The sequence below is a fragment of the Carassius gibelio genome, chromosome A1 (genome assembly GCF_023724105.1).
Source record: "Carassius gibelio isolate Cgi1373 ecotype wild population from Czech Republic chromosome A1, carGib1.2-hapl.c, whole genome shotgun sequence".
NCBI lineage: Eukaryota > Metazoa > Chordata > Actinopteri > Cypriniformes > Cyprinidae > Carassius > Carassius gibelio.
This window is the reverse complement of record NC_068371.1, coordinates 18,049,168-18,075,587: the sequence shown is the minus strand read 5'-3', so window position 1 is coordinate 18,075,587 and position 26,420 is coordinate 18,049,168. Positions and strand designations below refer to the sequence as shown.

The 26,420-nt window shown below is 37.6% G+C and overlaps 1 protein-coding gene across 7 annotated transcripts in view; it reads left to right on the top strand.

The window, feature by feature from the left end:
- The window catches only part of LOC128003797 (male-specific lethal 3 homolog), a 219,403-nt gene that overhangs the window by 10,676 nt on the left and 182,307 nt on the right, over positions 1-26,420 (top strand). For all 7 annotated transcript variants that reach the window (XR_008181769.1, XR_008179028.1, XM_052592772.1 and 4 more), the window contains exons 4-7: positions 3,483-3,583; positions 10,949-11,043; positions 16,912-17,040; positions 17,194-17,354. Coding sequence is in view for 5 of the 7 variants with exons in the window: in XM_052592772.1 (XP_052448732.1) it covers positions 3,483-3,583; positions 10,949-11,043; positions 16,912-17,040; positions 17,194-17,354 (486 nt within the window). In the remaining 2 variants the exon portion in view is untranslated. The remainder of the gene's footprint in view (positions 1-3,482; positions 3,584-10,948; positions 11,044-16,911; positions 17,041-17,193; positions 17,355-26,420) is intronic.

The following is a 26,420-nucleotide window of genomic DNA, read 5'->3' as shown; positions in this document are numbered from 1 at the left end:
CTGCTCTGTGTGTGTGCACTTCGGATGGGTTAAATGCAGAGCACGAATTCTGAGTATGGGTCACCATACTTGGCTGAATGTCATTTTCACTTCACTTTATTAAAGATTTTATCTTATTGTGCTTTTTCTTCCACAACCTCAAAGATTTTCTGATTAAACACACTTTAAGCTAAGGAATAAGGCTGAGAGCTGTGTTTCTAGGAACTTTCAATGTCTTGGAAATCTTCATATAGCCTTAGCCTTTCTAAAGTACTATGATATTTATTCTCTTTAGCTTTTGTGAGAGCTCTGTTGACATTTTTGCTATTTAACTTCAACACATGCATGGACTAACTGTATGTATAATGGCTCAAGAGTTTCTAAAAGCTTAATTGTGTTTTGAGACTGTTTTATTCCCCACCATGCAAATAAGTGATTTAAAAACAGCAATGTTGAATAGGGGTTGAATAATTATGACATAGCAGTATTATCAAAAATTCTTATAACTCAAAAGTATTACATTATATATTGACAATATCACTTTTAATATGCCAGTGAATTGTTATAGATGCAATTTTTATTTTATCCTGGATCTTCAGAAAAGCTTGTATTTGTAAAGTACTGCAGTCTCTGGGGGGTTGAGTAATTTTGATTGCAACAGTATATGTGTGTGTGTATATGTGTGTCTATATATATATATATTTATATATGTGTGTGTGTGTGTGTGTGTGTGTGTGTGTATGTATGTGTATATATATATATATATATATATATATATATATATATATATATATATATATATATATATATATAAATAATGTATATGTTTATGTATAATTGTGTGTGTGTATATATATGTATATGTATGTATGTATGTATGTATGTATGTATGTGTGTGTGTATATTAGTGGTGGGCCGTTATCGGCCGCGTATCACGGACAGCGACACTGAACCGAGCTCTCTTCTGCGAAGCTCTCCTCGAAGTCCCTCCTGCACCTAAATGAACAAATACAAATCGCAGTTTGAACAAACAAAAAGATGTGAAAGAGCCCAATTCAGTACTCGCGGTGTTCTGGTGTTCAGGGCTCACGCAGAGAAAGGCGTCTCAAAACACTTGAACATCGAATTTGCTTATTTTTGCTCTTGCGACAAATAGATACAAAACATCCACATTGAAAATTATGCTCGAAAAAACTGTCAGTTATTTCTCAAGTGAAAGTAAACAGTTGAGGAAAAAAATGGGATGTGTATTATGTTGGATATGTTCATCGTCTCTTAAAGTGACCGCGTCTAATTTAGCTACTGGCTGGTGTAATGTTAATCCAAGAAAATGAAAATGAAAATCACTCACTGCTCTTGACTGAATTACTTTGTAGTTTTAGCAGTCAAAACAAAAATTATTCAGAAACCAGATATAATTTTTGATATATATAGCAAAACTGTAATAATGTGAGTAATGTTGAAGATGTCTGAATAAATGTAGGTTTGATTGTATGTTTCATTTTTACATTGAAGACTATCCAGTGCTATTTTACATTTAATTATTTGGTTTCTGTACCTTGACATCTAAAAACTTGAAAAAAACTTAAACATTGTGTAAATAGCACAAATAAATAAAAATAAACGAATATACAAATTAAACAATTTCAAACAGGGGCCACTGGTACAACTTTCACCAGGTCCCTGCTGACCCCAGCTATGGCCCTGCGCACGCCTGTTTCACACATACTCCGTCTGCAGTGCGTATGCAGTCCGTGTGCGTTACGTATGTGGTGCAGCAAGGAAACTATGTGCTTTCACGTGTGTGTGTGTGTGTGTGTGTGTGTGTGTGTGTGTGTATATGTATATAAATATATATACACACACACAAAAACTAGCCGGTTCCGATTTATGGCCGGTCAACCGGTGCATCCCCCATATATATATATATATATATATATATATATATATATATACAGACAGTACGGACCAAAAGTTTTTACACACCTTCTCATTCAAAGAGTTTTCTTTATTTTCAAGACTAGGAGAATTGTAGAGTCACACTGAAGGCATCAAAACTATGAATTAACACATGTGGAATTATATACATAACAAAAACAGTGTGAAAAAACAAAATAAATGTAATATTGTAGGTTCTTCAAAGTAGCCACCTTTTGCTTTAATTACTGCTTTGCACACTCTTGGCATTCTCTTGATGAGCTTCAACGGGTAGTCACCTGAAATGGTTTTCACTTCACAGGTGTGCCCTGTCAGTTTTAATAAGTGTGATTTCTTGCCTTATAAATGGGGTTGGGACCATCAGTTGTGTTGTGCAGAAGTCAGGTGGATACACAGCTAATAGTCCTACCGAATAGACTTTTAGAATTTGTATTATGGCAAGAAAAAAACAGCTAAGTGCAGGAAAACGAGTGGCCATCATTACTTTAAGAAATGAAGGTCAGTCAGTCCGAAAAATTAAGTGCAGTCACAAAAACCATCAAGCGCTACAAAGAAACTGGCTCAAATGCGGACTGCCCCAGGAAAGGAAGACCAAGAGTCACCTCTGCTGCGGAGGACCATTTCATCCAAGTCACCAGCCTCAGAAATCGCAGGTTAACAGCAGCTAAGATTAGAGAGCAGGTCAATGGCACATGGAATTCTAGCAGCAGACACATCTCTAGAACAACTGTTAAGAGGAGACTGTGTGAATCAGGCCTTCATGGTGGAATATCTGCTAGGAAACCACTGCTGAAGAAAGGCAACAAGCAGAAGAGACTTGTTTGGGCTAAAAAACACAAGGAATGGACATTAGACCAGTGGAAATCTTTGTTTTGGTCTGATGAGTCCAAATTTGCGATCTTTGGTTCCAACTACCGTGTCTTTGTGCGACGCAGAAAAGGTGAACGGATGGATTCTACATGCCTGGTTCCCAACGTGAAGCATGGAGGAGGAGGTGTGATGGTGTGGGGGTGCTTTGCTGGTGACACTGTTGTGGATTTATTCATAATTGAGGGCATACTGAACCAGCATGGCTACCATACCATCTTGCAGCGACATGCTATTCCATCCGGTTTGCGTTTAGTTGGACCATCATTTATTTTTCAACAGGACAATGACCCCAAACACACCTCCAGGCTGTGTAAGGGCTATTTGACCAAGAAGGAGAGTGATGGTTGGAAGACCATTTCAGGTGACTACCTCTTGAAGCTCATCAAGAGAATGCCAAGAGTGTGCAAAGCAGTAATCAAAGCAAAAGGTGGCTACTTTAAAGAACCTACAATATGACATATTTTCAGTTGTTTCACACTTTTTTGTTATGTATATAATTCCACACGTGTTAATTCATAGTTTTGATGCCTTCAGTGTGAATCTACAATTTTCATTTCAAACTTTTGGTCTGTACTGTATATGTGTGTGTGTGTGTGTGTGTGTGTGTGTGTGTGTGTGTGTGTGTGTGTATATATATATATATATATATATATATATATATATATATATATAATTTTTTTTTTTTTTTTGTGCAGGAGGAAAAAGGGATGGAAGAAGCGACGCTGTCGTCTGCCGGGTGTTAACTCAATCTCGAAATCCCTCACTGAAGAGGAAAAGGAGAAGAGTGATGATGCTTGTGAGTATATGAGGTTCTGATAAATGTTAATGTTAATCAAACTATAGATAGATACCGTAATTCCTCAAATGAAAACCGGTAGTCAAATGAACGCCGGGCCTCTGGTAGTGGCCGGGGGGGTGGTCAACACGGACAAATAAAGGCCGGGGGGAAATTTGTGTGAATAATCAGCAGTGCCAGATAACTAACATACACGCACACTGCCGGAGCGGTCCTTGTTCTCGAGTCAAGAACCTGTTGCATCGTTTTTTTTGGATCAACAGTACACTGAACCGAGGACCGTTTCTGTCGGACGCATCCGATTTGAGAACCGATGATCTGATGATACAGCGCATGCATGATTCAGCATGAAGCAGACTGACACACAACGCGTGAGAACCGAACTTGTTCTTTTGGTGATTGATTCTGAACTGATTCAGTGCTAATGTTATGATCTCTGTCCTGGAAAGCTATCGCTTTTAATTTAAAATTGTTTATTTAAAACAATTTCTAATTCCTTCTTTTTAATAAATAATTAAGGCCTGCCTCTAATTAAAGCATGCTTCAAAGAAAAGCCTGTTACCTTCTGCAGTTCAGGTAAATAAAGGCCCCGGGTTTTATTTGAGGAGTTACGATAAATATCTATCTCTATTTATCTCTATAAAGATAATTTTTTTTTCCTCTAGGCCGCACTATGGTCCAATTGCAAGTTTCATGGACCGCACACATATAATTTAGATATGTCACCAATACAAACCAAACAGATTTATAATTGCCTAATATAGCCTAAATGTTATGATATATATTCGATTACATTCATTTAAATAAATAAATAAATATATTCATCATTATTAAAACACCTGATGCTGTCAGAAGCTGACTAATTTTGTGTAACTCGGCTCGAAAGGAGTAACAGCACAATGAAGTTGCAAATGGAAGCTGCAGTTGGTAAGACGCACACAGAAGCGTGACTTGACGAGCACAATTGCGGAAAATGTGCGTTCATAAATGTCTATGTTCCAAATATTGATGTGCCATCAGCAAAGCTGAACAGTTCGGTGTTCAAATGCTTCAATGCAAATAGGCTAAAGCTTGTCGCAAAGCTCTGGCAAAAGTAATTACCATGAATTTGTCAGGGGGGCATAGTAAGGAGATATTTGAATTATTTACTAATAAACTAGTGATTTCTGAGTGGGTGTCACAAGGATGAAGTTGCAGATTCTGATCTCCTCAGATGCTCCTTTAGAGAAATAATGCTTCTTTAAGGATTACGATCATAATGAAAGTTTTTGATTTGTTTTATTTAGTTTAGTAATAACTCAAAACTTTCTATACATATTAGGGCTGCACGATTAATCGGATGCAGTTGTCATGCGTTAGTAAATGACGCATGACAACTGTTAGTAAAGCCGGTTCTGCAATTACCGGTAAATGCCAATCTCCTGCTTTCAAATGGAGTGGCACTTAATAGACAGAGCCGTAGTTAGCTCACAATCTACGCAATATCGCATTCATAATCGCAGATGATTATGATTCGCAGAACTGGCTTTACTAACGAGACACGCATGACAGTCACATGCGATTAATCGTGCAGCCCTAATACATATATTTTATCATGTCTGTGAGGCATTTATTTGCTGAGTTTTGGTTCATTTTTGTAAGCACTCCTGTTCAAGATGTGATGGCAGAGAGTGCATCATGTTTATTTTCTTTATTTTACAGAAGCACAACGTTTTGTTGATATTATGAGTACACACAAATAAAGGTAGACCCTTTAATGTTATGAATTATGTATTACTCTTATGAGTAAAAATGACAGGGTATCCACTGTAAAAATTTAAAGTGATCCCGCTGGCACCTCTATGTCCTGGTTTAGCTTCCATTCTCCGCACATACTTTTGGATATATTGCACATTTATCTAGGTTTAACATTAAAACATTGTTATATGCTTGAACTGTTTTATATCTATAGATTTTATTTTAGGCACGTCATGATGCATTGAGAATGCAAAAAAATCATCAAAAAGTTTTATTTATTTCACAAATTCTGTTCAAAAAGTGAAACTTGTATATTATATTCATTCATTACACACAGACCAATATATTTCAAATGTTTAGTTATTTTCATTTTGATGATTATAACTGACAACTAAGGAAAATCCCAGATTCAGAATCTCAGAAAATTTGAATATTGTGAAAAGGTTGCACAAGGAGGGCAAGACACAAAAGGTCATTGCAAAAGAGGCTGGCTGTTCACAGAGCTCTGTGTCCAAGCACATTAATAGAGAGTTGAAGGGAAGGAAAGATGTGGTAGGAAAAAAAGTGTACAAGCAATAGGGATAACCGCAACCTGGAGATTATTGTGAAACAAAACCCATTCAAAAATGTCGGGGAGATTCACAAAGAGTGGGCTGGAGTCATATGCAAGACATGAGTTTCAGCTGTTGCATTCCTTGGGCCCTATTTTAACGATCTGAAACGCAAGTGTCAAAGCGCGAAGCGCAAGTAACTTTGTGGGCGGGTCTCGGCGCTGTTGCTATTTTCCCGGCGGGATAAATGGCTCTTGCGCCCGGCGCAAATCTAAAATGGGTTGGTCTGAAGTAGCTTCATTATTCATAGGTGTGGTTTGGGCGTAACGTGAAATAAACCAATCAGAGCGTCATCCAACATTCCCTTTAAAAGCAGGTGCGCAAGTTCCATTATGGATTGCTATTATTATGGCGTATTTGCCAGGCGCACACCAGGAGCGGTTCACAGCCGAGGAGACTTATGTTCTTGTAAGAGCAGTGAAAGACAGAGAAGTTTTGTTGTATGGGGATGGGAGAAACCCACCCAAAATAGCGTCGGTTAAACAGGTGTGGGAGGAAATAGCCACAATTGTTTCATCTATTTTTTTTCCTGGTTCTTGACGGACAAACCAATTTGTCAGATGTCCTTATATACATATATGACCTCAAACAGGTCTGATGCTTAATTACTACAATTAGCCTGAATAATTTGTAAGCTAGATTTATGCCTATTTTTTCACATCTTCGTGGCACACCACAATGATTTCCGTCATCTCATGTGTTAATATTTTTTTAAGTGTAACAATTTATGATTTGCAAAAATAACTGTTGCATCTGTGTAAATTACATGAGCAAAGTGTATGCGCGTTGTGCACGCTATACATTATGGTCAAGCATGCGCCCTTAAAATAGCATAATGAACAACGCGCAACGCGCCACTGACTTTAGACTAGGTTTTTTCTGGTCAGTGGCGCAATTGTTTAATGGAACAGCAAAATAGCACCAGGGATTGTTTGCGCCGGAATACGCCTCCTTTTTTGCGCTGAACCGCCCAGGGAGTGCAAGTTCATTCAGTAGTTTAGCGACGTGCTTCTGTGGAGGGAAAAGCGCGCTTTGCGCGGGTGCAAAATAGGAATGACACATGCGTCGGTGTACAAAGTCAATTGCGCTCGGTGCAAGATAGGGCCCCTTGTGTCAAGCCACTCTTGAACAACAGACAACGTCAGGTTTATTATTTGTTACTATTAATTAGCTGTTAATTTGCTGATTAGAGTGTGGCACCATGTGTCTTCAATATTGAACCTTTTTACAATATTAGAACACTAGAGATATAGAATTTGGGATTTTCCTTAGTTGACAGTTATAATCATCAAAATTAAAAGAAATAAACATTATAAATATATCAGTCTGTGTGGAATGAATGAATTAATATAATATACAAGTTTCACTCTTTGAATGGAGTGTGTGTGTGTGTGTGTGTGTGTGTGCTCTTGTTTTTGTGACATATATATTTATTTATTTATTTATTAGGGGTGTAACGGTATGTGTATTCATACCGGACCGTTTCGGTACAGGGCTTTTGGTACGGTGCACGTGTGTACCGAATGACCGAATGCAATATTTTTTGCGCGGAACATAGGTAAATTTTCGTGTTTCCAAACCCTGCCCTGCAGCTGATTCTAATTTTTATTTATTTTATTAAACCTTTATTTATATATATAAATATGAATATGTGAAATAATCACATTGAGATAAATATCTCATTTACAAGTGAGCCCTGGCCAAGGTAGCAGCACACAATATACATAACTACATAAAACAAGTTACACAACACACACATATAAATCAATAAAGCAAGATTAAACGTTAAGAGTAAGTATAGACAGATTTGAATGTTTGGTTGAGATATAACTTGAACTCATTAATTGAAATAAGTACATCAAGTTTCAATGATCTTTGGATCTCATTCCAAGCAGCTGATGCGATATAAATAAAAGCAGTTTTTCCAAACTCTGTCTTCATTAAAGGAACATTTAAAAGAATATATCTACTTGAACGTAGATTATACCCTTGACTATTAAAGATTAATAGACTATTCATATATTGAGGAAGCTGGCCAACTAATGCCTTATACACAAGTATGAGCCAGTGCTTGTACCTTCTTATATGAAGTGAAGGCCAACCTACCATTTCATACAGTGCACAATGAGTGTGATATTTTGTGCAAGTTATAAATCTTAGAGCAGAGTGATAAACAGAATCTAATGATTGTAAGAGAGCTTTAGTGGTATTTCTGTAAAAAACATTTCCATAATCTAAGATAGGTAAGAAGGTAGATCCCACCAACTTTCTCCTGGCTGACTGGGAAAAACATGCACTACTCCGAAAATAAAACCCCAGCTGCAACCTTAACTTAGACAACAGTTGTTTAACATGTAACTTAAATGATAAGTCCTCTTCCAACACAAACCCTGGATATTTGTAAGAGGAGACCAATTCTATACTGTTACCTTGCAGAGTGTAAAGAGGTGTGGGAGAAGAATCAGACTTGTGTTTCCTAGAAAAGACCATGTATTTAGTTTTCTTATCATTCAGGACTAATTTTAAAGAAAATAGGTTACGCTGAACTAATTCAAATGCTTTCTGCAACTTTAAAATGCAATTGTCAATAGAAGATGCAAAACAGTAAATAATGGTATCGTCGGCATATAAATGAATACTTGCGTCTGATAGATTATGACCAAGATTGTTAATATATAATGTAAACAACAGGGGACCCAAAATGGACCCCTGTGGCACACCAGATTCAATGGTGAGCTTATCAGAAAGAGACCCCTTAAGGCCGGTGACACACTGGCTGCGTGGCGTGAGCGTGGCGTTTCTGCTGCATGTCAGTTGTGTGATGGCTGCCTCGCGTTTTCTGTGTCTTTACACACCAGAATCGTGCCTAACGCGGCGCTGGTGCACTGCTGCTACTGTAGGTGACATGGAGGGAGACCGCCGACAGACCAGGATCTTGTCTTCGCGACAAAAATATCTATACTTAATGTTGAGCATAAATATAAAGCCTACTGATAAAGGACACCGTCAACAGTATTGACGGCAAAATAGACTATGTTTGACAGGTGCAATATAGGGCTGTCACTTTTAGTTCGAAAATCGATTGCACAATCGATCGGACCAACCAAAAAAGGTTTCGAAAATGAAAATAAGGGAATCGATTTTAACCAAATATGTACACTATTAATTTTAAAATAATTAAACAATTAAAAAAATATAGATGTAACAAAACTCACAAACAAGCAGAGAATGAAAATAAAGAAATCCGAAAGTGCAGTATGCCTTCCGAGAGCTAGACAGAAAATACTAGCAAATTTATGCGCCTATAAGACCCAGTGACGTCGAAAGCGACCTCTTATGCTGCGTTCACACCAAACACGAATATGATTGTAATTCAAACACAGCTCCCGTCGGCATTTAAACAGACCTTTGCTCTTAATTCCGATCGTTCCAACGCAATAACGAAATCTGAGCAGGTCTAAAAACTGAAATGGTTGATGCTGCAACTTTACACTTTGGAAAAGTTATATATATTTTTTAAACATGAGCAGGCCTACAAGGAAAATAAACTGGTGTGTGTATATATATATATACCAGTCAAAAGTTTTTGAACATTAAGATTTTGAATGTTTTTAGAGAATTCTCTTCTGCTCACCAAGCCTGCATTTATTTGATCCAAAAAACAGCAAATCCAGTAATATTGTGATATTTTATATTTGATTACATTTTTAAATGTAATTTATTCCTCTGATTTTCAGAGCTGAATGTTTAGCATCATTACACACTTCTGCTCAAAAAACATTTTTTATTATTATGTTGAGAACAGCTGGGTAGAATTTTTCCAGGTTTCTTTGATGGATAGAAAGTTTAGAAGAATAGTATTTATCCAAAATATTATTTTTTTGTAAAATTATAAATGTCTTTATTGTAACTTTTGATCAGTTTAAAACATCCTTGCCTAATAAAAGTATTAATTTCTGTCATTTCCCCCCACCATAAAAAATAAATAAATAAAAATAATAAAAACATCTGACTACAAGCTTTTGAATCGTATATGTATAATGTTACAAAAGCTTTTTTATTTCAGATAAATGGTGATCTTCAGATCTTTCTATTGGACCTTTTTTACTGTTCAAATATTTTTGACTGGTGGTGTATATAAAGTATCTAGCATATGTATTTAGGGCTGAAACGATTCCTCGAGTAACTCGATTACAAAAAATGATCAAGGCAAATTCCTCTGCCTCGAAGTCTCTTTTAATTTATTTAAAGCTCACGTCAGGTTCTTTCGCAATAATTTTTTTAAATGTGACAACGCGTTTACGTCACCCACAAAGCGGAAGGAGACACAAGGAGTCAGCAGTGTTTTAATTTGAGGGCGCGGGTAAACGTAAAGAGCCGGCTCTTTGGCCCACATCACTCACCGCAGAGCAAGCCTGTTATTGATAAAGCTGCTGTGAAAACGTGGGAAAAGGCGACAAGGAAGAAGTTGGGGTGATCCATTGTGAATGGATGTTTACACTTTCAGTACATGAGACAAACCAATGGGCCACTGGCTGCTTGCTGTCCCTGCGTGATGGTCCTCAGCCAAAAAAAAAAACAAAACAAAAAAAACATTCTGTTGGCCTAATAATGTGCGTTGACCCGACGGGAAAATGCTCGGTATGCCGATTACCAGTTCAGCCCTGCCTTAACTGCTGCTACTACTCCTGTTTTGAATGTGTCCATTCTGATGTTCAATTTTATTGAACTAATGACTGCTGATTTTAATGACTGTTTGAATTTAATTCTGCAAAAGTGCTTTCTTGTAAGTGTTCGTTAAATGTGTAACAATAATTAGGTGAGTAGAGGTCTGCTCGTGTCTGAAAATAATATATGAAAAACAATTATTTTACATAAAAACATTATAAATTGTATTTGTTTAGTACATTTTTTAATTAATATAAAAACTAGCATTTGAATTTGTATCGGGCTGCAGGTTGAGAACCACTGCTATACCAATCTGTGTTTTTACCCTGTTCTCCCTTTTTTTTCTTAGCTTTGATCTCGCCATCTGATGATAGTGACAAAGACATTTCAGATCAGGAGTCCTTAAAAAGTGAGAGTGACTCATCAGAGGATATGAACAATATGGTAAGACATTTGTTTAACTTTTATGCATGTTGTAGGCTGCTTTAGCGTATGGATTTCTGGAATACGTGATTCTGATTGGTCAGTAGGGCTGTGCAAAAAAATCGAATGCGATTTTCATGCGCATCTCTTCAGTAAAGGCGCTCCTGTGATTAGAAGTATATCCTCCAGCATGTGTGTTCCGATCGGGGTTGCCAGGTTTTCACAAAAAATCCTGCCCAGTTGCTTCTCAACGCTAGTCTAAAACTAGCCTAATCGTGTTTCCAAGAGGTTCCCCGATAAGAATTGCGTCCCAGGGTTAAAATATATGTTTTGTGGCAGGGTCACCTAGTTAAAATTCGCATTTTAGGGGCTAAATATCATGTTGACATGAAAACAACCGTAGACTTGGCAACATTGGTTCAGGTGTAGCAGCATTTACTACACAGAGCCGTAGTCCACCGAAAAGCTACACAAAATCACTTTCAAAATCGGCAATGAATTGTCTGCGATGAAATCGATTTTGTGTAGATTGTCAGTGAATTACGGCTCTGTGTCGTAAATGCCAACCAGTGTTGCCAAGTCTGCGATTGTTTTCATGTCCGCGGTTCGAAGCGACCCCAATACCAATAACATAATATTTATCCCCTAAAATGAGAATATTACCAAGGGAACACCACCAAAAACGTGTATTTTTATTGCCCGGAACGAAACGCAATTGGACTAGTTTTGAGAAGTGATTGAGCAGGTTTTGTTTTGAAAACCTGGCAATCCTGATCTGAACGCACATGTTGGAGATACACTACTAATCACAGGAGCGCCTTTACTGACAAGATGTGAATAAAAATCGCATTCGATTTTTTTGCCCAGCCTTATTGGTCAGTTTCTTCATTCTTCAGTGTTGACATTAGCAACGCCGAATATCAAACCACTCATCTAGGTATTAAAGTCTGGCGCTTCTTTCACATCTCTCATATCACACAGAACCTCTCTCTTGTTTTATTCAGTTATCGACTGTATTTACTGTAAGATAGAACCAGAGGATTTCAGTATTAATGGTATGTCTGAGGTAATCTTGTTGAATTGTTAAATTGGCTTGAGAAAGCCAACTTACTGAAATCCTATTTAAACTTAATATTCTTCTTCTTCTTCTTCTTCTTCTTCCCCAAAATTTTGCAACTCTAACTCCTCCTAGAGCTTTAACTCTACAGACTAGAGGTCTTCACAGTGCACCCGTCGACCCTAGACCCGACCCGTACGGGTTCGGGTCTATATTTTAAATCATCAGCCGGGTCCGGGTCGGGTCCGAATCTATTACCTCGGGTCCCGGGTCTGTTTAACATTGTGTGTAATTCCCGTGCGATCTGAGTCATCGGACTCGGAGAACACCCGGCCGTGATCAAAGACTGCTTGTGTTTTTTGTAACTTGCAACTTGTAAAATTAGGAAAAGAAAAGAGTGAGCCAAAAAAAGTGATCTCTCTCTTTCTCTCTGCTTTTAGAAGCAGAGCGCGCAGACTCAGAGTTAATACAAGTGCACGCACGGTATTAATGCTTGCAGACTTGACACACTCATATTTAATATATTTCAAATCAGCAACACAATCTGAGGTGAACTGTCACATGAATGTTTTCTATGACGCTCAAATTGCGTTAAAGCATTTTAGGTTGATACAGCGTTTTACATTTTCTCCCATTTTTATAATATTATAAATGAACCGTTTAATCTTAAAGTTTTAGTGGTTCAGATTCAGACTCGATGCAGAGCAGAGAGCACAGAGATCAGATGATAGCAAATAAATAACGTCAGCGGTCATGGCATTGCACGAGCGATCATTATTATAGTTCATATGGGCAAACAGTCTAAGTTATTATGCGAATTAACTCGAGTCAGAATGTACATGTGCACAGTAGCATTTGTCATCCATCACCGTGACATCAAGTGGACTTCTGAAGCTGAAATAATGAGTGGATTCAGCTTGGACTTGGAATAACGAGAGGAATAACATGAATAACTTTCTTGTCGGAGATTGTAATGCATCACAGGCAGTCAGGTACAAGGAAGAGAGACTACGGCTCTTTAAATTAGGTAAGACAAAAAGCTGTATTTTTCGCAACAGGTTTATTGACTTGTAATAGCAATTTAAGGTGGAATATGTGAACGTCGGGTCCAGTCGGGTCTGTGTCTTCCCGGCGGGTTCGGGTCCAGATTTCCAATAATTATATACGGGTCCGGGTCGGGTCCTGGTAGGCATTTCTCGCATCTACATGGGTCCGGGTCCGGCTTTTGAAATATTAGACGGGTCTGGGTCGGTTCGGTGTAGTACATTACGGGTCTCTTTCGGGTTCGGGCACAAATTTTTGGACCCATGAAGATCTCTACTACAGACTCCAAACTTAGCCCAGCTCTTCAGCCTATACCCGCCGGGTGTGCTATATCTTTTCTAACTGATTGGATTTAAGATTTTCATAAAAATTAAGATTAAAAATCATAAAACTCCCATAGACTTTCATTGACAGGATGTTCAGATGACCCAAGCTCCAAATCCCATTAGACTCAATCAAGCTTCGATGCTAATCAATTTAAACTCATTCAAACTCATCTAATCTATCTATCAATTTGACTATTTCTATCTATCTATATATCGTATCTATCTATCTGACTGTTTCTATCTATCTGACTGTTTCTGTCTATCTGACTGTTTCTATCTATCTATCTGACTGTTTCTATCTATCTGTCTACTATCTGTCTATCTGACTGTTTCTATCTATCTATCTATATATCTATCTGACTGTTTCTATCTATCTGACTGTTTCTATCTATCTATCTATCTATCCTAACAACATGCTAATCATGCTAAAGTCATGCTAGTCACATGCTAGTCATGCTAGAAACATGCTAGCAACATGTTAATCATGCTAGAAAAATGCTAGCAACATGCTAGTCACATGCTAATCATTCTAGAAACATGCTAGAAACATGTTAATCATGCTAGAAACATGCTAGCAAAACATGCTAATCATGCTAAAATCATGCTAGTCTCATGCTAGAAACATGCTAATCATGCTAACAACATGTTAGCGACATGCTAGTAACTTGCTAATCATGCTAGCGACATGGCTAGTCACTTGCTAATTATGTTAGTGTCATGTTAGCAACATGCTAATCATGCTAGAAACATGCTAATCATGCTAGCAACATGTTAGTCCATACCATACCAACTTTATTTGTTAAGCACTTTACAACAACCAAAGTTGATTCTAAGAAGGGTTTTAAAAACATATAAAGAAGAGGCCTGCTTAACATGCAAAGGCAGATCATTCCATAGTTTAGGGGCAGACACAGCAAAGGCACGGTCCCCTCTGAGCTTACGCTTAGTTTTAGGCACATTCAGGAGCAGCTGATCATCTGATCTGAGAGAGCGGACAGGTTTATAAGAGTGTAGAAGCTCAGAGAGGTATGGCGGAGCAAGACCATTTAGTGATTTAAAAGCAAATAACAGAATTTTAAAATGGATCCTAAATTGAATAGGTAGCCAGTGTAATGAAGCTAAAATATGGGAAATGTGCTCATGTTTACGTGTGCCCATTAAAAGAGGTGCTGCTGCATTTTATATCATCTGGAGACGGGTGATGGAGGACCCACTAACCCCCACATATTGTGAATTACAGTAGTCCAGCCACGTAGTTACAAAGGCGTGGATTACATTTTCAAAATGTTGTCTTGACAGAATTGGCTTTATTTTGGCCAGCTGCCTTAAATGAAAGAAGCTTGATTTGACAACAGCTTTGATCTGACTGTTTAAGCTCAGGGTCCACTTTAACTCCTGGGTTTGTGATACTAAGTTTAATATAGGGTGCTAAGGAGCCCAGATCTGCAGGCAGGGTCCCAGTAGTGCCTCCAAAAACCATCACTTCTGTTTTTTTTATCATTAAAATTGAAAAAGTTCAGAGCCATCCAGGCCTTTATGTCGTCGAGACAATTGAGTAGTTGTCCAACAGTTATAATTTTTCTTTTTAAGAGGTACATAAATCTGAATGTCATCTGCGTAACAGTGGAATGAAATGCCATACTTTCTAAGTATGGAACCAAGTGGAAGCAAATACAGAGAGAAAAGTAGGTGGCCGAGGACTGAGCCCTGTGGGACCCCACACAAGAGAGGAGCAGAGGTGGATACAGAGTCACCTAAGCTAACACAAAAAGTTTGATTCGCTAAGTATGACCTAAACCACTCCAGTGCTATGCCACTGATGCCCACCCACTGCCTTAAACGTGAAATGAATATTTCATGATCCACTGTGTCAAATGCAGCAGTTAGATCTAAAAGCACAAGGATAACACAGTCACCAGAGTCAGTAACAGTAGCTCTTGCAAAAATGTCTACCTCTGGGTAGTTAACATAAATGCAAACCTTCATGCAGAGATTACAGAAATTATTTTTGGAAAATTTAGTTTTAATCATCTGTAAACCCTAAAACATAATCTGTGTAATCCTGAGTATCTGTCTGTCTGTATGTTTGTGTGCTGAATGTATTATTTGGCTAGCACAATCAAGAAACCTAGTATTCGATTTCTATTTAATTTGCATAATTTGCATTTCAATATGGCTTCAACCCTAAGGTCCATTGTCTTATGTTGGCTTGAGAAAGCCAATTTACTGAAAAACAGCTAAAACCCGTCTAAGCCGATTGACTGTTTTGACCTGTCTCACAGACTGATTTTAAAGTGGTTTTGGCCACTTTTTAGCTGGTCAGGCTGGTCTTAGCTGTGAGACCTGCTTTAAGACCAGCCATGTTTAACACAGATATTTTCAACTTAAACCAGCTAAGACTAGGCAACCAGCCTAAGCTGGTTTTAGCTGTTTTTTTTTAAAGATGGATTTTTACTGAATCAACTGGTTTTAGTTGGTTATAAGATGGTTTTTAGTATTTTTTTTTTTTTTTTTTTTTACGGAATCAATCAATCAATCTGGTTTTAGCTGAGAAACATGCAAACAACATGCTAATTACTTGCTAATCATGCTAGTAACATGTTAATAATGGTAATAACATGTTAGTAGCTTGGTAAACATGTTAGCAACATTCTATTAACATTACAATCTTGCTAGAAACATGCTACTAGCTTGCTATTCGTGTTAGAATCACACTAGCTACATGCTGTTAACTTGCTAATCAAGCTAGTAACTTCCTAATCCTGTTAGAATCATGCTATTAACATGCTGGAAAAATGCTAAGCACTTGCTAATCATGCTTACAACATGCTAGTGACATTCTAGTCACTTGTTAATCATGCTAGCAACATGGTAGTCACCAGAGGAGAGATTGTTCAGAGTTAAGTGGTGTCTGGGACAAAAGAGGGAAGGTGGGGCAAGGTTGGGAGGGAGTTCAGCTTTCTGACAGCCTGATGAATGAAGCTGTTCTTCACTCAGCTGGTCCTGGCCTGGAGACTCTGCAGTCTCCTCCCAGATGGCAGCAGATTGAAGAAGCTGTGTGACAGTTGTGGGATCATCTGCAATGCAGATTGCTTTGCAGTTAATCATGCTAACGACATGCTAGTCATGCAAGCAACATGATAATCATGCTGGAAACACGGTAGCAACATGCTAATTAACTATTTCTTAGCTATTCATCTATCTTTCTGTCTATTTATCTACCAATTTTCTTGATTATACTTTATTGCCTTCAAAACTTTAAAACTACTTAAAATTAGTTAAAACTGAAAACCCTCAAACTTTAAGCTTTTAAAACGGCTTCAATCTTTTCAAGCCAACTTAAAGTTTGTCTACAAACTTAACTATTTAGTTTGTATTAACATGCAATCTGAATTTGCATGTATTGAAACAAAAAAATTCCACATATGCTCTTATAAACCTTAATAGTATGCTTTTATACAGAGGGAAGAGCAGGAGCCGCAGACCAAAAAGGAGAGTGAAGACAAGAGCATCACTGTAAACATTGACATCCCTGATGTTCTCAAGAAGAAGCTGGAGGACGACTGTTATTATATCAACAAAAGAAAGAAGGTATACATGCAATACTACTTTGGTAATACATAAGTCATCGGATCCCTCCTGCTCAGATTTACATTGGTTTCTTCATTAAATACGTAGTTTTCTTTAGTGACATTGTGTAATGCTTACAAAAATGGTTATTTCATTTTGTTTCACTGAAAACAGCTGGTGAAGCTTCCATGCCTGGTGAATGTAGTAAATATTCTGGAGTCCTATGTGAAGCACTTCACCCTAAATGCAGCTTTCTCAGCTAATGAGCGCTGTCGGCACCCTCAGAGCTCCCTGCAGACAAATATGAGTCCACACTATATGCCACCTGAGAGGAAGTAAGTTGCAACCAAAAGATATTTCTTATACAGCTTTCTGTATATTATTATTTTGGAGAAGGGGAGGAGTTTCCACTGCGATTCTTGCAATGTAGAGTGAAAGCTCGATAAGGGAACCCTCTTCTCACTGGTGTTGCCACATGTACATTAACCAGTAAGAAAATGTAATCGCCGTCAAACCCTATTTAACTATGAAATAAACAGTTTAATATGAGCTCTTAATTATACATAACAACAAATGATTTTCAGAACCAATTTTAGTACCACAGCAAAAAGAAAAGAAAATAATTAATGATAATAATAATATTAAAGAAAACAATATTTTTAAATACTGGCATGTATCCTTCAATTATTTTGTAATTAAGTATTGATTTAAAAGGATCAAGTGAAAAATGGCTGGATTCTGACTAACTTAGTGTTGTCAAAAGACCTGGTACTTCGGTATCAAGTCGGTACTAAAAAAATGGAAATGTCAGGGTACCAGGTTTCTTTAAGTACCGGTGGTACCGAGAAACTCAGTCAACCCGGTTCTTGATGCATACAGTGCTATGATTTCCACGAAACAGAAAACGCGGATGAAAAGAATCCAGTCATGAAAATGAAACCTACATTTTAATATGGACAGTCACGGAATTTGTCAAAATTAGCATAAATGAATCAAATCAAATCTACATATGGACCAGTATCTGTAAATGTTAAGATATAAAAGTTGGTTGAAATATGAATCCTGCATGTTCTGCGCGTCTCTGTGTGATTGAATGAATGGCAGAGAAGTGCGGGTTTGTTTACTACATAGAATGAAGTGCTTGACGCTTGCAGTAATTTTAGCATCTGCCGTCTCAGTGAGGACATAAATACATAAACAACATCACCAGAACTGTTCTCAGTCACTTCACAAACAGTTTCATTTGAGTAAAACCAGTGTCAATTTAAAGGTATTCCTGGTAACCCATCAAAAAAGTTAATTGTTACATAAAGGCATTGTGCTAGAAATATTACTATTATTTAGTAGAATGTATGTGATACTGCTACTACTGTTGAATTTTTTTTTTTTTTTTTTTTTTTAAGAATATTTTTGTGTTTTGCTTTGGTTCCCGAAATTGGTATCGATAATTGTGAATTTTCACTGGTATCTGTACCGAACAGAGATGTATAGTAACGATGTAGAACTACTGTACTTAAGTACTAAAAGGCGGTATCTGTACTTTACTAGAGTATTATTTTTTTCTCCTACTTCCACTTTTACTTCGGTACATATTTTCGCTGAGTTTAATACTTTTACTCCGATATTTTTTTTATGTGCTGCATCGTTACTCGTTACAATTATAATAATGTTACGAATCATTCCATTACAAACCACTGCCAGAACTGTAGATGGCAGGTTTGATGAAGCTGGCACATCATTGAGCGAAACAAGCTTTTAAGAAGACTGCGCGTGCTGACTGAACTGCTGTGAAGAGAGAAATGAACACCGAGCCGAGACAGATAATGACTCGTTCACGAGTCAAGAACCGGTTGCATCGGTTCTCGGATGACCAGTAACGTTAGTTCTTTCTGACAGTTTGATTCAATAAACCAGTTGAAGAAAACAGTTCACCGATTCTTTTGCGCTCGATGCAATGGCGTCATTGGCGTTGACTGCACCTGGGCTCATAACATTAACACAGAATCAGTTCAGAATCAATCACCAAAAGAATCAGTTCAGTTCGGACGCTCTGTGTGTCGGTTTGCTTCACGCTAAATCACACATGCGCAGTATCATCAGCTCCTCGGTTCACGAATCGGACGCGTCTGACAGAAACAGTTCTTGACTCGTGAACGAGTCATTATCTTGCTCGGCTCGGTGTTCATCTTCAGTTCTCTCTTCACAGCAGTTCAGTCAGTGTACTGTTTGAGTCAATGAATTACTCCGGGGTATTGGTTTGTTTTAACTCAGAGGGAGTGTCAGACACATTAAACAAGTTAACATCTTAATTCATCTGTGGATTAATGCGTATTGGAGACGCGAACGGTTTAAAACGATTCAGTTCGATTTGGTGGACTGTTTCAAAAAGATCCGGTTACATCGAATGATTCGTTCGCGAACCAGATATCACAAACTGCTTTGTTTTTAACTGTCTTACAACAGACACGGAAGAGAAGACAACGCTGAATAAATTCGTAGTTTTTGCTATTTTTGAACCAAAATGTATTTTCAATGCTTCAACAAATTCTAAATGACCCTCTGATGTCTTACCGGTTTGAAACAACATGAGGGTAAGTTATTAATGACATCATTTTGCAAATTGGGCTAACTAACCCTAGTAACCGTTTTTTGTTTACAAGAAGTTACAGTCAAAGGAATTGTGATTGTCCTTTAGGTTAATCATTTGAAATAGTAAAAACAATATGTTCAAACTTTTGACTACTTTCTTTAATAGCTACATAACACAATACTTCTACTTTTACTTTCAGTACTTGAGTAGTAAATTTTAAAATAGACTACTTGCAATACTTAAGTACAAAAAATGTTGAACACTTTAGTACTTCTACTTATGTGTGGTGCTTAAAGAGCATTTCAACTTCTACTCAAGTCACTTTTTTTGATAGAGCACTTGTACTTTTACTCAAGTATGGGTCTCTAATACTTTATACATCTCTGGTACCGAATAATGAAATTTTGGTACCGTGACAACACTACCTCTGATTGGCCATTGCATATCACTTTTCATGGAGCATGCACAGAAGATTTTGAAAGCAGCCGTTTATGAGAGAGTACTGAATCTAGTCTGTACATTATACTACCAGTGCTGCAAAAGACCTGTACTTTGTTTTTAAAATTTCAGTATCAAATTTGTACAGAAGCACTTATAGTAGAGTTACCTATCTATACCAGCCTATCTGGGGCGTGGCGGTAACTGTAATTCAGTCGCGTGTTAAAATCATTCGCGAAACTACTGCCAGGTGGCACAAAGGGACGGATTGCGAAATGAATGTAATTGTAAAATGAGATAAAAGAAGGAAGTAAAACAACAGTAACATTGATATAACATTGTAACATTAAAAAAAAAAAAAAATTTTAATTTTTAAAATGTAGGATAGTCTTTTAAAAATTAAAAGACCTTAACACAAAGGATCATATGCATGCTATTTTTATTAAACAGTAAATAAATACAAGGCCTATCTATCTATCTATCTATCTATCTATCTATCTATCTATCTATCTATCTATCTATATATATATATATATATATAAATGAAACGCCCCTACTGCGTGCTAGAATCTCCGACAAACAACCTGATTTCAACCTCAAAATGTACGCTTTTAAATATACCAATACTGCTATCTCAAACACGGAGAGGCTTCTTTGTGATCTCAACTCACAGATTCATCAAAAAAAACGAAAATCACCAATTTAAAAAAAAAAAAAAAAACGCTTCTTTCTCATTTTACTCGAAAGTTGTGCTCCCGACTTGTGTCACTGGTTTCCGTGACGGGTCACATATATAAGCTAAATGTTTTAATTTCATTTTCATTTCGGTTCATTCTTGGTTTAAAAAAATCTTCAGGTTCCATATGCAGAGCGAAATGGGAATGGTCCAGCATTTAGCAATAATTAGTATTAACTCTGTTATTATTCTTGATTTTTCAAACTACCAGCATTTTTGAATTATGCCTTATGTGTGACCAAAAATTAAGTATTATTTGTTTCAGCTGTTTGATCGTGCTGGTTCCTCGCGCACATATTCACTGGAAACAGCAGTCGTTCACCAGACATTCGGCGTGAGCACTTTGACATTGTTATTTTTTTTTTTTTTTTTCATCGATACTGAAACGCACACAGCCTATTTACCTCATGAATTATAGTTAAGCTTCAAATGGGCAACATCACAAATATGGAAACGTTTGATTTCTCACGATTGAGAAAGCCCAAGCTTACCTTATGCTTAGCTTTAAATTATTATTATTATTATTATTATTATTATTTATTACTAAGCCTATATTATTATATATTGCAATTATATTTATCCACTAGAATTATATATTTTTAATTATTGTTTTGTTCTGATAAATTTGTTAAATTTAAAGGATTTGTTGTAAAATATTTTCTAATAGCCTATTTTTTTCCTCTCACAAACTCTTGTTTTATTTTTTAGCGTGTTTAAAAAAATAAAACATGCAGCAAACGAAAATAGGTGATTGATCCATTAAAATGAAACCTATACACGACTCGTATATTTTTTTCCTCTGACAAACTCGTTTTATTTTTTAGCGTGTTTAAAAAATAAAAAAGAAAACATTCAGCAAATGAAAATAGGCGATTAATCCGTTAAAATGTGTTACTCTTGGTTAACAGTAATTATAATTATTTTACTTCAGAACAGAGCCTGGGACTAATCTAGGTTATCCATATTTTTAGGGGCCAAGCACCGAAGGTGCGAGGCACCTATTGTTTCCGTTGCCGTTATTAGGGGCCAAGCACCGAAGGTGCGTAGGCACCTATTGTAATCGTTGGCGTTATTAGGGGCCAAGCACCTGAGGCAACATGCTGTGTTTGGGCACAGCGCCACCTACTGGTCCGGAGATATGAAAAACTGCTCTTTTTGCTTATAACTTCTGAACAGTTTGTCCAAAAATCATAACATTGGTCTTGTTAGATTCAGGGCAACATGCCGAGTCGACTGATATCCAATTTTACCAATTCGGCCATTTTGACTGTCGGCCATTTTGAATTTTGTGCTAAAATGCTGTATTTTAAGAACGCATCAACGGATTGTTACAACACTTGGTATGGGTCATCAACACAATGTCCTGAAGGAGCGTGATAAGTTTCGAAACAGCGCCACCTAGTGGTGATCTTCTTTTTTTAAATGCTTATAACTTTGGGTGTGGTCGACTTATTTCCACGAGACTCATCAAATTGGACTCCTGAAACCTTACCGAGTCCTACGATACCAAACATGCTAGGTTTTGCCTTACGGTTTGTGTAGCGTTGTGATTTAGCGCTTAAAAAACATTTGGCTATATCTTCGAAACCGCTTGTCTGATCGAGACGAAACCACCGTCAGAAGTTCGGAAACATAGGTCGATAGCTATATGCCAATGCCCAAATGCAAAAATATTGATAGTAAGGGGAAGTAATATTCAATAAAAGTCAAGAGTCAGTCATTTTTTACGTGCTTTTTCATATAAATGTCTATAACTCTGTAAGTGAATTGAGATATTTCCACCAAAATTGACACACACATGTATGGGCTCACTCTGAGGACACATAAAACAAATGGTGGGACTGAGCCTCTTGGTGGCGCTATAATAGAACACATGAAATTCCCATTGACTTCAACGCAGTTTTCTGAAATAGAATGCTATACTAAACAAATCCATTAGTGTTATATTACGAAACTCAGAATGTGCCAACAACACCATCCCCTGAAGGTACTCAAAATATTTTGAAACAGTGCCACCGAGTGGTCAAAAGTTATAACTCAATTTACATAAAGGCTAATAACTTTTGAATAAATCTGGTTATTGACATGATGCTGGTCTTAATAGATACCTTGGGTCAAGCCAATAACATAGATACAACGTTTTCCTTATTTGGCTGAACTTCCTATCCGCCATTTTGATTAATGTTGAAAACCTACTTTTTCGAACTCCTCTTAGACCGTTAGTCAGATTTTCACCAAATTTGAAGTGGATCATATTCAGACCATGCTGGCAAAATGTTATGGATTTCGTGTCGATATACGAAATGGTTCTCATTTTGCGCATCAATGAATTTGCTGAAAGGGTGTCAAAATGCATTTGAGGCTGTATCTCTGCAAAGCTTTGACATATTTGCACCAAACTTTGTACGTGTCATCCCCACCTCACACTGACCATGCCACTTAAATTTGGTAACAGCGCCACCTATTGGTCAAGAGTAATGAACCATTGATTAACTATGAATAATTACACTTGTAAAAATGCTAATAACTTTTTATTGCATTAGCCGATTTGAATGAAACTGGGCTCAAAATATTCCCTGGCTTATGCCGATAGCATAGATACCAAATATGCCATAGTAAACTGAACTTCCGGTCCGCCATTTTGATTTATGTTGAAAACATACTTTTTCGAACTCCTCATCAACCGTAGGTCTGATTTTCACCAAATACGAATCAGATGATCTTCAAACTATGCTGACACAAAGTTATGGATTTTGTGTCGATAGACAAAACCGTTCTTGCATACCACAGCGACGAAGTTGAGGCACAATGAGAAAATGACACTCGAGGCTGTATCTCTGGAATGCTTTGGCATATTAACACCAAACTTTGTGTGTGTCATTGAAAAGTCACACAGAGTACACCAAATTGATTTTATAACAGTGCCACCTATTGGTCAAACTTGATAAGCCAAGTAATCATGCTACTAGAGGTTGTATTTATGATTTTTTTTAGCGATTTCAATTACAATAATCCTAAAATTGCTCTTATTGCTCTTTAATGCATTTGGTGTGATGCTCCATGCCATGCTTAGCTCCTACATTTGCCGTTGGCGTGCTTGGCCCCGTAATTGCTGCTTGCAGCTATATTTAGGGGCCAAGCACCTTCGGTGCTTGGCACCTATTGTAATTGTTGGCGTTATTAGGTGCCAAGCACCGAAGGTGCGAGGCACCTATTGTTTCCGTTGGCGTTATTAGGGGCCAAGCACGGAAGGTGCGTAGGCACCTATTGTAATCGTTGGCGTTATTAGGGGCCAAGCACGGAAGGTGCGTAGGCACCTATTGAAGTCGTTGGCGTTATTATTAGGGGCCAAGCACCGAAGGTGCGAGGCACCTATTGTTTTTGTTCTGGTTCTTATTATTATTAGGGGCCAAGCACCGAAGGTGTGTAGGACCCTATTGTAACTGTTCCTGTTCTTATTAGGGGCCAAGCACCGAAGGTGCGAGGCACCTATTGTTTTTGTTCCGGTTCTTCTTCTTCTTCTTCTTCTTCTTATTATTATTATTATTAGGGGCCAAGCACTGAAGATGCGTAGGACCCTCTTGTTTTTGTTCCGGTTCTTATTAGGGGCCAAGCACGGAAGGTGCGTAGGCACCTATTGTAATCGTTGGCGTTATTATTGTGCTGCTTCTTCTTCTTCTTCTTCCGCCGCAAGTCTATGGCAGCCCATAGAACCGATTGCGGGAAAGTTGTATAATTTGGCACACTGATAGAGGACAGTTTCACCATTAACCATAGCAAATTTGAAGTCTCTATCTCCTACTCTCTAGCGCCACCACTTGTCCAAACTTTCAATGTTTGTATGCTAATAACTTTTGAACCGTAAGCCAGAAATTAGAAATTCTGAATCCTGAATCCTTGGCTCATGCCAAGTCGAATTAACTCCAAAATTCAAAAATCGCAAAGGTTCAGTTTTTTCGCTATTTTCAATTATTAGAAAAACCTACTTTTTCGAACTCGTCCTAGACGGTTAGTCCGATTGCCACGAAAATTGTCTCAGATCATCTTCAGACCAGGCCGGCAAAAAGTTATGGAATTCAAGTTGATTCGTCCAACCGTTGTCGAATGACATGTAAACAAATTTGACGAAAAGCACGCAAAAATGCAAGTGAGGCTATATCTTGGCAACGGTTTGTCATATTGATACCAAACTTGGTTTGTTTCATAACAAGCATGAACTGAGACTACCTGCAGTGTTTCGACACAGCGCCACCTAGTGGTCAGGAGATATGAAAAATGCATATTTTGGCTTATGACTTCTGAATGGTTTGGCCAAAAATCACACAACTTGTCTCTTTAGATTCAGTGAGTCATGTCGAGTCGAATGATATCCAATTTTCCTGTGTCGGCCATTTTAGGCGTCGGCCATTTTGAATTATGTTTTAAAATGCTGTATTTTTTGAACGCAGCATCGTATCGATTCGCAAATAATTACAAAAATATTCGGCTCCATGCCCTGAAGGTACTCAAAAAGTTTGGTGGCAGCGCCACCTTGTGGCCAATAGTTATAATGAAATATCACATAAATGCTAATAACTTTTGAATAAATTAGACTATTAAAATTAAAATGGTCTCGCTTTATTCTGTGGGTCATGCCGAGAGCATTGATACCAATAATGTGAAAATTGGCTTTACTTCCTGTCCGCCATTTTGCTTAATGTTGAAAACCTTCTTTTTCGAACTCCTCCTAGACCGTTAGTCCGATTTTCACCAAATTTGACGTGAATCATCGTCAGACCATGCTGGCAAAAAGTTATGGATTTCGTGTCGATATACGAAACGGTTGTCATTTAACGCATCAACGAATTTGCTGGAAAGGTGCCAAAATGCATTTGAGGCTGTATCTCTGCAACGCTTTGACATATTTGCACCAAACTTTGTATGTGTCATCGCCACCTCAGACTGACAATGCCACATAAATTTGGTAACAGCGCCACCTATTGGTCAAGAGTAATAAACCATTCATTACCCATGAATAATTACACTTATAAAAATGCTAATAACTTTTTAATGCATTAGCCTATTGCAACGAAACTGGGCTCAAAATATTCCCTGGCTTATGCCGATAACATAGATACCAAATATGCCAGTGTTTACTGAAGTTCCGGTCCACCATTTTGATTTATGTGGAAAACCTACTTTTTCGAACTCCTCATGAACCGTAGGTCCAATTTTCACCAAATTCGAATCAGATGATCTTCAGACTATGTTGACACAAAGTTATGGATTTTGTGTCGATAGACAAAACCGTTTTCGCATACCAAAGCGACGAAGTTGAAACACAATGACAAAATGACACTTGAGGCTGCATCTCTGGAATGCTGTGGCATATTAACACCAAACTTTGTGTGTGTCATTGAAAAGTCAAACAGAGTACACCAAATTGATTTCATAACAGTGCCACCTATTGGTCAAACTTTATAAGCCAAGTAATCATGCTACTAGAGGTGGTATTATGATTTTTTTTTTTGCCATTTCAATTACAATAATTCCAAAATTACTGTTATTGCTCATTAATGTATTTGGTGTGATGCTTCATGCCATGCTTAGCTCCTACATTTGCCGTTGGAGTGCTTGGCCCCATAATTGCTGCTTGCA